This window comes from Gymnoscopelus braueri (assembly GCF_963280865.1).
Source record: "Gymnoscopelus braueri genome assembly, chromosome: 17".
Lineage (NCBI taxonomy): Eukaryota > Metazoa > Chordata > Actinopteri > Myctophiformes > Myctophidae > Gymnoscopelus > Gymnoscopelus braueri.
In genome coordinates, this window is record NC_137617.1 from 47,579,513 (window position 1) to 47,592,265 (window position 12,753).

The window sequence follows — 12,753 nt, forward strand, 5'->3', positions numbered from 1 at the left end:
CTTTGGCTATTCAAAAATAGCAGATCTACAAGCTCATAGCGCAGCACTCGGCTATGAGCTTGTAAATCTGCTATTTATATTTTTTCATCATGAAAATGTGTGAAAATCTTTGAATATATATTTATTATAGCGAACATTTTATCCCGAATCTTTGCTTCTGGGGACAAATGTCTTCTAAATCCTAACAATAAAAAAATGTTTTCATGTCGAGGGCCGCGGACCCTCATCTCAATATGTTGTTCCAGGAACCCCCCAGAAGCAAAGATTTTAGTTTAAAATTGCTTCAAAAAAATATATTCAAAGATTTGCAAACATGTACTTGTACATGCTGCATACTGTAGGAAAGACCATAAGCAGGCTGCAAGCCTGTGTTCAACCTTTTTATGCAGTTAAAAGTGTTCAACATTTAACAGAGAATCTTGTTTCAGTATTCAGGACTCCATGCTCTAAAGATGAGGCTCAGAAACACGATGACTGTTGTCACATAGAAAATGGAGAACGCTTTGTTGATTCTTGTGGCCATTCTGGTCCAGTAACCAGGCCTGCCTCCATCTTCCTTGCTCTTAAAGAACAAATGCAGGTTCTTCTCCAGATCTCTCAACTCATCAAGGATCACCTGGAATCCATGAGATTCCCCTTTGAGATTACTGTCCTGAAACACACATTAAGATTACATTAGATTAAATTAGATTAGATTATTTAGAGTATATTTTTGTGGACAATTATTTGAGGGAGACACAGTTCCAAACTACAGTTTGTAAGTCATGGATGAATTATTAACCCATCAAGACCTGGAACGCATCTGTGTATTTTTTTTTTATTTGAGCTAAAAAGCATTATTTTACCCTTTGGCTATTAAAAAATTGCAGATATACAAGCTCACAGCGCTCACAGCTTGGAGATCTTCTATTTTTGAAAAATTGTGACAATGTGTGCAAATCTTTGAATATATATATTGTTTTAAAGCGAACATTTGTAACTCAAATCTTTGCTTCTGGGGGGTCCCTGGAACAACATATTCTGAGATGGGGGGGTTGGCAGCCAAATACATATCATTTTGGGTGGTCTTTGACATGAAAAAGTTTGAGCACCACTGATATAGAAACATACGCTTTTCAGAAAACTGTTGAGATTTAGAAGGCATTTGTGGAATCGGCTTCAGGTCTTAATGGGTTCATTCATAAATATGTTACATTGCATATTATTCTACAAACACATTACATACATGGTGAAGTGTACATATACAATGGTGACATAGTACTAACCTCTTCAGCCACACTCTGAAGCTCATGCATCGTCTCTCTTTCACCATCATTATCAGGGACATTGTAAAAGCACAGACTCCCCTTGCTGCTCTTCTCTGAAATGACACAAACAGAGGATTGATGAGTAGACCACATTATAAGTTAATTAGATAGCATGTGGTTTAGACTTATGCTAAGTCTAACGTTTACCTGATATCTTAGTTTCCTTGAAGCGATACATTTTGTACTTTGCACTTTACTCATGTAACCATTTGCCCTGTTATTTGGTGACTACGGTTCATGTAATTTACTTTGATCTTGGACTTTGTAAGTCACTCCGGATAAGAGTGTCAGCTAGCCCAAATGCCTAAAATCATAATTGTTTTTGTCTCTGTGATGTAATGTCTCACCTCTGTCACAGCAGTAGCCTTTGGTCTCGTCCTCCTTCAGGTTGTGGTCTTTGTCTGTGTCTGTCTTCTGGGGGACAGAGTCTTTTTCCAAAAGATACGTCACCACAACCGTCTCAAACAGACTTAGCAGCATCAGAGAAAAAGTCCCCATGCAGTACATCGCTGTGAGCACGACACAATTAGATGATTGCAACCATGACTTCTAAATACATTATTATCCACTCATACTGTATATGAATGATAATCCAACACAGATAAAAACGTATCCCATGAATGTTACCTATGATTGGCATTCTGTTGGACGTGGCGGGCAGGATGTCGTTGAGAATTAGTTGTAAAACTGTGACGGCCAGCAGCACGGTGACCTTGAAGCTCAGCTTCTCTCCACCGCTTTCCGAGATCAGGAAAGACGCCACGTCTAGACACAAGAAGAACAAGACGGGCAACAGGAAGTTGACAATGTAGAGGACGGCCTTCCTCTTCACAGTGATCTAGGAGAAGATGTTAGAAGGTCAGCCTAGAGACAGTTCAGATTTGCCAAAGCAACGGTACCAGTTCGCATTAAAGCGTAGAAAACGTCCTAGCCTTTATGAACAATGCATACCGTGTAGACAATCCGCTGGTGTTTGTAGTCGGTCTCGTTGAGTAGGACGTATGTAAAGTCTTCAAACTCCCACTCATACTCGCCCCACATCACGCTCATGGATCGTTTTCTGGTGAAATCTGCGCTATAGATTGATTTGAGGTCCAGTTCATCGGCTGGTAAAGGAACAGAAGGAAACACAGAGGTAATCCAGACTCCAGGCAGTCAAATGAATCAGATCAAAATTACCATAATTCAATCATCCACCTTTGCTTAGAACAAGGTGCAGGTTATCTACAAGCCAAAAACTTCATTTAAACTTGTGTAATTTGGCAGTTCAACAAGTTTAAAGTACTAAACTCCTTGGTGTGATGCTGGATTGCACTCTGTCTTGGTCTCACCATATTAATTATATTGTTTTGAAAATGGGAAGAGCAATTGATATTTCCAGGGAATGTGCTTCTTCTGTTGCCCGTCCCCTTTTATGTCAGATAGTTCAAAGTTTAGTTTTATGTCATCTTGACTATTGCTCTACGATGTGGCCATCTGCTGCCAGTGGTGACCTCAGGAAGCTCCAGGTTGTCCAGAACAGGGCAGCACGGTTAGTACTGGGCTGCTCACTAAGGTCTAATATGAGACGTATGCATACCTGTCTCTCTTGGCTTACAGTTGAGAATAGGTTGTCTTGTCATGAGCAGTAAAACTCCTGTTTTTTATACATAAACAGATTGTTTATAGTAATACTGTGCATGATTACACTAGAGGTTCCAGAGTAATGGGCAGCTTGAATTGCCTGGTCCAAAATCCAACGCGTTAAGGAGATTATTTTTTTTTTAGATTGTTGACTCTTTGGAATAACCTGCCTCGAAACCTCTGCTGCATTTACAGTAAATTAACTTAAAATAATCTTAAATTGTATTTAACACTGTAACGTATTTTTGTTTGTTCTTTTTGTTTACTGTTTCTTTGCGCACATGTCATTTCATCTTATTTGTTAGTTTTCATTATGTATTGTGTGTTGAGTACTGACATTTAATAATTTTGTATTTGCAACTGTACTAAAAATTTTTGTGGACCCCAGCAAGGCTAGCTGGTTTGCTATGTCACCAGCTAATGGGGATCCTTAATACAATCAAATCAATCCTCTAACGCACGCACACGCACTAAATGACAAATAGTAGACTCCCTCACATCTGTATATCCCAGAGGCAAACGTGAGGTTGCAGGACTGAGTGTCGAAGGGGAACTTGTAGACGTTCATCCTGCAGGTGCTGATGATCATTTCCGCTTTCTTAACAATAACTCTCCCATCAGAGTAAAGGCGGACATAGGGGTCTAGAGCAGCATAATCCTCTAACCTGGAAAACACACACACACACACACACACACACACACACACACACACACACACACACACACACACACACACACACACACACACACACACACACTCTTACAGATTTCACATTTGTGTAACATCAATAGCATAACATTATCAATATGCATCCTCATAGATCAGCTTTTTAAACAGGTTACCCAACGGGGCTCTTAGGTTTGTCAGCTGGAATGTAAAGGGATTGGGCAATCCTGTGAAGAGGGCAAAAGTTTTAGCTCATCTTAAATCCATACAGCCGGATATTATCTTCCTGCAAGAAACGCATGCCAAACACAATGTGCAATCAATTATTCGTGCTAACTGGCTAGGTCAGTCATATCATGCTAACTTTGGAGCTAAGGCTAGAGGAGTAGCGATACTGTTCAGGAAAAATATTCCATTCACCCAAACTACTACGATAACTGATCCGGATGGTAGATACCTAATTCTTACTGGTCACCTAGCGTCTCTGCCTGTGACCCTGGTGAATATTTACGGCCCTAATTTTGATTGCCCAGACTTTTTCGTTTTAATCTAATTCCCGATATACATCATACCAATGTTCTGATAGCTGGTGATGCTAACTGTGTTATGAACGCTGCTCTTGACAAAAGCTCGCCTCTTTCCTCACAGCAGTCAAAGGCTGGATGTCTTTTGAACACTTTGTTGAATAACTCAAATGTTGTGGATGTTTGGAGACTGGTTAACCCCACAGGAAGAGAGTATTCTTTCTTTAGTCCGGTACACAAAACCTCAAGTCGCATTGATTACTTCTTCTTAGATTCTAAACTTATACCTGCTGTAATTGATAGCACTTATCATCCAATATTGATTTCAGACCATAGCCCAGTTACATTGGATTTGCAATTTCGCGATTTGGACAACCGAAATGCTAAGGCATGGCGATTTGACCCCCTACTTTTGAAAGATTAATCATTTTTTAAAGAAACGGAGGGTCATATCTCCTTTTTCTTAACCACAAATGACAATGGTGAGGTTGATGATACAGTGCTATGGCAATCTTTTAAGGCAGTCATGAGAGGACATATAATTGCTTTTTCATCAGCCAAACGTAGGTTCAATCCCTCAAAAGTATAGAGGCCGCCTTGATTCAACTGGACAAAGATTATTTAGCTACTCCCTCACCAGAACTATTGGGTAGAATCATAAAGCTAAGGTACGAGTATAATTCAATTATTACAAAGCAAGTCTGCTCCCAACTACTAAACTACAGACAGATTTATTTTGAAATAGGGGATAAGCCACACAAATGACTTGCTAGGCTGTTGAGGCAGTCGCAAGCCTCTCAAGCCATCCTCTCAGTAAAAAAAAGGTGACTTAGTTACTGTGCCAAAATAAATAAATAAATGTTTTGAGGAGTTTTACTGCGACCTATATAGTTATTCTTGGGCTACTCGATGAGCTGAATTGAGTGAATATAATTGTTGTGTTGCCCCCCGTGGTAGTACCTGCTGTATGCCATTATATTATATTAGATTGTGATGCTGTTCGTTTTGCCCTTCGGGTGTGTGCCATCATCAGCCTCATGTTGCTTGTTTGTCGTTTTGTTTAGTTTAGTTAAGTTATGTATGTTGTTGTTCTGTTATGTATGCCTCTGTTTTGTTTCTTGTCCCATTTATTTTTGTCTTTTTAATTTCATTTGTATTTTGTATTGTATTTCTTTTATCTGTGCAAATCCTGTTATTAATATCTGAAAAATACCTGTGTGAGAGGAAAACAAACTACAATAAACAATGTTTAAAAAAAAAAAATTGATCAGCTTTTTTGCTTGAGCTTTTTCAGTTGCGTGAACTAACGCTATGCTTCATTTGAGCTCATTCTGACCTCCATAGAAAGTGTTGATTTTGACAGCAGGTTTTTTAGTCATAGTCTGATTGTTTTAGTCATAGTCTGATTGTGGCGTGTACAGCATGGCCTACAGTACATGTGTATTCCCACCTCTCATCGATGTTGATATCAGGTTTCCACAGCCATTCACTGGGTACAGAGACACGCTGGATTCCACAGAACTCAGAGGGATCCCAGGATATGAACTCATCCTTCCATCTCTGCAGTAGAATGAAAATCACAAACAAATCATCAGGAATCAATCTGGACTAATAATGAGGTGAATAGAGATGCCATTGTGGGTCCACTGTTACAATCTACAGTACTGTTTATGATGGCATCACATCAGTGGAGACAAAGCTGCTTGATTTTATGGAACCTATTATATCATTAATACATTATTGATTGATTACAATTATATAAAGCGAGAAAAAACGAATCATTTATCATGGTACCATTGTATGGAAACAATTGATTGAATAGTTTATTAGCATGTTTGGACACAGTACAGTAGTACAGTTTAAAAAACAAACTGCTACAGGATGCTAAAAGGATGTTACAAAAAGCCCATTGTGGTCCATTGTACTCTGAAGGTTCCCGGTTTGATCCCTGGCTCCCCCTGTGGTCAAAGTCAAAGTGTCCTTGAGCAAGACCCTTAACCACTAACTGCTCCCCATGAGCAGGTTGGTTGGTGCCTTGGCTTGCATGGTTTCCTCCTCTGTGTGTGTGTGCGCGTGTGTGTGTGTGTGTGTGTGTGTGTGTGTGTGTGTGCGTGTGCGTGTGTGTGTGAGAATAGGTGAATGCACATTGTAAAGCACTTTGGTTAAAGGCACTATATAAATGCAAGATGTATAGCCTGTTGCATCAATGGCAGTGGTGGAAAGTAACTAAGTATATTTACTTAAGTACTGTATTTAAGTACAATTTTTTGGTATTTGTACTTTACTTGAGTTGGTTGAGTATAATCCAATTTCCAATACTTTTACTTCTACTCCACTACATGTCAGATCCAAATATTATACTTTAACTCCACAAAATGTATTTGAAAGCTTTAGTCACTAGTTACAAAATATACATTAAGCACTTCAGTCTTTTATACATTTCGGCCACTTGAATTGATGGATATGTTTTGGTTTTTGTCTCATTCCTTCAAGCCAATAAATTAAAAAATGACCGGCAGCGGTTCCACAAAGATTCTCCTTTGTGTCTCCTACCGGAACCGCTGCCTACCGGTCCGTTGGTCTTCAAATGACTGGCTTAGGAATGAGACAAAAACAAATCAAAAAAAAATATCCATGAATTCAAGTCTCCATGGGGTGACTAATCTATAGAAAGTATTTTTAGGGGTGAACTATCCCTTTAATCTATCCTATAACTACTAGGAGCAGTGAGCTTGCTCATGGATACCTCTGACACATTGCTGAGGCCTGGAGTCGTACCCGGGACCTTCGGCTAGGCGGGCTCTCTAACCAGTGTTGATTTTGACAGCACATTTTGATTCAGTTCTAGCCATAGTCTTTTGAATCAAATTCCATTTAGTTTTAGTCATATTTTAGTCATATGAAATGTTTTACTGTTAGTCTAGTTTTAGTCGACTAAATATCATAAGATTATAGTCGACTAAATCTACAGTTGATTTAGTCGACTAAAATGTATGTTGGCGGTGCCTTCATGGGCGTCATAATGGCTGATTTTACACTTGGTTGCATGCTGAAAATGGCCGATCTACAAGCTCACAACGCGTCGCAGCACGACACGTTCTGAGCTTGTAGATCTGCTATTTTCAGAGTTTTAACACCTGAGCGTAACCAAGCATAAAAAGACTTGTCTTTTAGTTCTACTGGATCTCTTCTCCACTAGATCCCTCACTAACATTTTAGTCTAGTTTTTATTTGTTGACAATATTGTCAATATATTTAGTCATCATAGCTTAGTTTTTATTTAGTTTTCGTCAGTGAAGAAAGGTAGTTGACAAACACTTTTCGTCATAGTTTTAGTCGACGACTAGAGACAACACTGTCTCTAGCCATTCAGCTATAGATGGCTGCCCCTATAACTGCACCTCAAACTATACCATGGCTGATCCCAGAGGGGAGCCGGAAAACCTGAAGGGGAAATGTGACGACATGGAAGGAAAGACTGTGGAGATGTAATATACATACGTAATCAGAACTCACCATTTTAATAAAGACGCGTGACATCAATTTCTGCTCTTTCTCGACCTACGAATGAACATTTAGAATTGTCCAGTCAACAATCATAACTCGTAGCTGAAAATAGCAGAATACACAGATATAAGCAGATGCACGTATAAATGATGAAGCCAGACGAGGCATCACACATGCACACACACATTTGAAACTATTGAACTATATGAACTATTTGAAAATGTTTTTAAAAATAGTAAAACAAAAATGGCAAAGAAGTTTAGGGATAGTTGGTAAGGTACTGGCAAAAATAGGGCCCCAAATCCACTAGATCTAATATTTTGCTGGGGGGAAAGTGATTAACCAAATTAACCCATAGCATCCCTATTATGGAGCGAACATTAGCTCACATGTTGCAACACGTCAACACATTGTGAGCTTGTAGATCAGCTATTTTTGGCAAAGATAATGTCATGTCTTTATGTATGTATTTTGTTTTGTTTTCTTGTGTCATGTCAAATGTGTGTACTGTTTATTGTTTATTGTTGCATACATGGCTGCTGGGTCGCAAGACAAATTTCAGTGTGAACTGACAATAAAGTATTATCGTATCGTATCGTATCGTATGTTGAAGGTAAACTTGGAGTATAGAGCCCTGGGGTGGCATAGCATCACTTTCTTCTATCTTGTTCAATGTCAGCAGGATACTGAGAAAACAGCCAACACAGTGAAAGGCCTCTCAAGACAACAGGAAGTGAGGTATACATAGTGTATATCAGGTCCAAATGAATACAGGTGCCAACTGTCATCACCTTGAAAGCTAACAATGAAGACTGGATATTGTTCATAGGGTACCAGGAAAGGACAGATGCCATGTGAAATACCGACGCAATTACAGATACAATATTGTAAGATGATCACACAGAGCCAACTCTATACAGGCCACTGCAGGGCCTGTTAGGTGCTTGAAAGGTTAGTCAACCTAGCATTTGCACACTCTCAGAGTTACAGACCTGTTATATGGTCATTCAGGGCTAGCTCTTTGTGTGTTTCTGGTAATATTATTGTACACTCATTTTGTGTGTCCGTGGCAAAAATTAAATTTTGACCAAAATGTCCACCACAAGACAGCATGGTGATGACCCCTGCTTTAGACACACTGTACTATTAACACACGCCCCCCCCCCCTATGGACGTGTTTGAAATGTGTCAATTCTATTAATTTCGATTTGACATTCACAAAAAAATAGTTCAAATGAAGCCCCTCGTCTGTTAGTGCGTGGATCCAGTAGGCCTATCCCTCTGGAGTAATAGTTGTCCTTATCATCACCTCTCTTTAATTAGCTGACCGACCGTCTCTCTCCCCTGAAAGCTCAGAGTGTAGACATCATGACCCGTCCCGCAGCCTTGAAATGCCTGACCCCGAGGATTTCTCATCATTGTTCCGGATGGAGCTCTTGTGTTCTAAACATTTCTCTAATGGTTTTTCCCTACATAACTTAACCCAGGGGCGCATTTCAAAAGATACACAACATGTTTTGTTTTTGCATTAAATCCTACCTTTGACAGAATATGTTTTACCAGAATGCGGATGTAAAAATAACTCACTCTTAATCATGGCATTGCAATGTGTACAGTTATGGCAGGGGAAATTACCAAGATGCCTTGAAAACACGACGTTCACTCACCACGTCTAAAATAGCTTCAACGGCGACGATCAAGTAAACCTCGGTGGGTCTTTTGTGGTGCAGAACGGGTCGTGTTGCCGTGTACAGCTGGCTGTCGAGGTCCAGGTGGGTTAGAACATCACGGTAACTACAGCCCTTCTCAGAAGAAACACCAGCTGCAGAAACAGAGTAGAACCACTATGAATGAGAGGAAGTATCTTTAGTTCCTATATTAAAGTTGCCCAGAGGGTTTGGCGGACGGTGGACGTCACAAGCGTAACAACCGGACTTGCGAGGCGCACCGCTCCTCCGATCCGCACCAAACTTGGGACAAACGCTGTTCAGGGGTCGACCATGAGAATAGTCACACTATAGGGGCCACGTCAGGGGCCCCCAGCAGCCACAGGGCACACTGTTGTCCCAATTATCACCAAACCTGGCACAAATGCTGTTCAGGGGTCTGCCATTAGAACAGACACACACTCACACTCTCTCTCTCTCTCATTCACACACACACCTAAATGTCAGACCTATGGCACACTACAGCAGTGTTTAACACTGCTGTAACACTGCTGTAGTGTAAAAGCTCCTAAAACTAAAGGGCCGTTCTCACTGAGCACTATAACTCTTATTTTTTTATAATAGTTGGTGTGAACTCTGCCATCCCCTTGACTTAGAACGATTTTTAAAACTGTATTTTAATAGTTATAGTTATTGTTATGGTGACAGTTTAGCTAACAACACTGTAGAGCTCAATGCCCTGATGCTACATACAGTAGGAGAGTGTGGAGGGCAGCGAACCAGGAGTCCTGAGTTGACCTAGACCACACTCTCACATAGTTATAGTGCTCTGTGTGAACGGCCCTTAACCCTTTAAGACCTGGAACTGTGTCATTTTTAGATTTGAGCTAAAAAGCATTCTTTTACACTTTGGGCTATTCAAAAATAGCAGATCTACAAGCTCATAGCGCGGCACCGAGTGCCGCGCTACGAGCTTGTAGATCTGCTATTTTTGAAAAATCGTGAAAATGTGTGCAAATCTTTGAATATATATATTTTTAAAGCGAACATTTTTAACTAAAATCATTGCTTCTGGGGGTCCCTGGAACAAAATATTTTGATGGGGGTCCGCGGCCAAATACATATAATTTTGGGGGTCCTTGACATGAAAAAGATTGAGCACCACTGATATAGAAACATACGTTTTTCAGAATAGTTGTGGGATTTAGGAGACATGTAGAATCGGCTTCAGGTCTCAATGGGTTAACTCATTCAATCCGGGAACGCATCTCTGTCATTTTAGATGTCTTTGGCTATTCAAAAATAGCAGATATACAAGCTCATAGCACGGCACTGAGTGCCACGCTATAGGCCTAAGCTTGTAGATCTGCTATTTTTGAAAACAATAATTAATACTTTAAGCGAACATTTGTAACTCAAATCTTTGCTTCTGGGAGGTCCCTGGAACTAAATATTTTACAAATGTTCGCTTAAAAAAAATACATATTCAAAGATTTGCACAAATTATCAAGATTTTTCAAAAAATAGCAGATCTACAAGCTCATAGCGCTATGAGCTTGTAGATCTGCAGTTTTTGAATAGCCAAAGAAATCTTAAAATTACACAAACGATGCTTTCCCTGGTCTTAAAGGGTTAAGTCTGCAAAGCCATGCACCACACACCGGGGACAACTAACTGTCCATTAGCTGTGGTCATGGAGAGGCCATTATGCATTGTAAGAGCATGGGGGCGTTGGCACACATAGTGACATGTGACAGGGCCTCCCTGTAGAACAGACCGCTTTTCTTTTGCGGGGGTGACATCAACACAAGTTCCCGAGTAGATCGGTGCCCTCCGTAGTAGAGTTGCAAATTAATCCATTATAAGACCGGGAACGCATCTATCTGTGTCATTCTAAGATTTCTTTGGCTATTCAAAATAGCAGATCTACAAGCTCTTTGAGCTTGTATGCTATTTTTGAAAAATCATAACTTTCTGCAAATCTTTGAATATATATATATTTATACATCTTTGCTTCTGGGGGGTCCCTGGAACAACATATTTTGAGATGGGGGTCCGCGAGCCAAATAGATATCATGTTGGGGGTCCTTGACATTAAAAAGTTTGAGAACCACTAGCAACATTTAAAAAAAAAATAATAATGTTAGGATTTAGAAGACATTTGTAGAATCTCCAGAAGCAAAGATTTGAGTTAAACATTTTCGTTTTAAAAATACATATTATATTCAAACATTTGCACACAATTTTTCATGATTTTTCAAAAATAGCAGATCTACAAGCTCATAGCGCTATGAGCTTGTATATCTGCAACATTTTTTTGAATAGCCAAAGAAATATAAAAATCACACCCTGTGTGAAGTGGGCGGTGTCTTGCTAGCTAATCACAATACTGAATGGAGTCAACCAATCATGTACAAAAAATAAATACATTTATTGAAACACTCTTTATGATGGAAGAAACCATAACTTTAAAAAAACAAATGTATGTTTTTTTTTAAGTTATGGTTTCTTATATAGGGCTATGCACATGTGTCATGTGACACTGGCCAATCACAGTCCTGAATAGACTGTGATTGGCCAATCACGGTGCAGGGTTAGGCGGGGTAAATTTTTGGCCAATCACAGCGCAGGATTTGTTGTACAAATATCCAAACCTCACTTATAGGGGCGGTTTCACCGCCCAAAAATGACAGAGATGTGTTCCCGGATTGAATGCATGGATTAAAGAGACAGGCACTCGCCCTACAAAGCCCAAAGTGCAGTAACTACGTTTTTGGACACACCGACTTATTTGTGTATCCCAAAGATCAAATTAACCTTTGCGATTTTGGGGGATAAACAATTACCTCAAGAACAGATGTACAATTAGTGTAATATCACTTATATGCCGATATCTCATTTGGCTGACCAGTTGAATCACTTTTAAACCCATTTTTCAGTGTTCCGTAGTTACTGCACTTTGGCTTTGAAGGGCTGCAGTTTTTTTTCCATCGTATAATGTTGACCGGCATTCATCACAATTCTACTCGCCTCCTTCAGTTGGCTCCAGATCAGTGGGTGGGGTCTGGGTTGGCATCAGGTCAGTGGGTGGAGTCTGGGTTGGCATCAGGTCAGTGGGTGGGGTCTGGGTTGGCATCAGGTCAGTGGGTGGGCTGTGGTTGGTTGGCATCAGGTCAGTGGGTGGAGTCTGGGTTGGCATGGGTGCTGCAGTCAATGCATCTGCTGAGCCTGGCACTAGGGACAGTTTAGTTTAGTATGGATACTAGCTGGCCACAATTTAGCCTGTATTGATTATATTTTGACAAAAAAAGAGCAAAACATTCTTCATAATATGAATATGTTGAACATGTTGGAATGATTGAGTACTAGATGTGAGATCATTTCACAGTTTACCTCAGAGCTTCTTAAAGGAGAATTCCGGACTAGCCTTTTCCGATGTTTGCGAAAACGGAAGGAGG

At 40.0% G+C, this 12,753-nt stretch overlaps 1 protein-coding gene across 1 annotated transcript; it reads right to left on the bottom strand.

Moving 5' to 3' along the window:
* Positions 1-424: 424 nt before the first annotated feature.
* Positions 425-12,494, bottom strand: LOC308105197 (5-hydroxytryptamine receptor 3A-like; the record flags this gene model as incomplete). The annotated part of the gene is made up of 10 exons (XM_080455832.1): positions 425-652; positions 1,266-1,360; positions 1,655-1,816; positions 1,935-2,145; positions 2,259-2,413; positions 3,429-3,595; positions 5,572-5,681; positions 7,638-7,682; positions 9,296-9,450; positions 12,326-12,494. The coding sequence occupies 10 exons, from the start codon at positions 12,492-12,494 to the stop codon at positions 425-427; spliced, it is 1,497 nt and encodes a 498-aa protein (XP_080311958.1).
* Between the last annotated feature and the right edge of the window lie 259 nt (positions 12,495-12,753).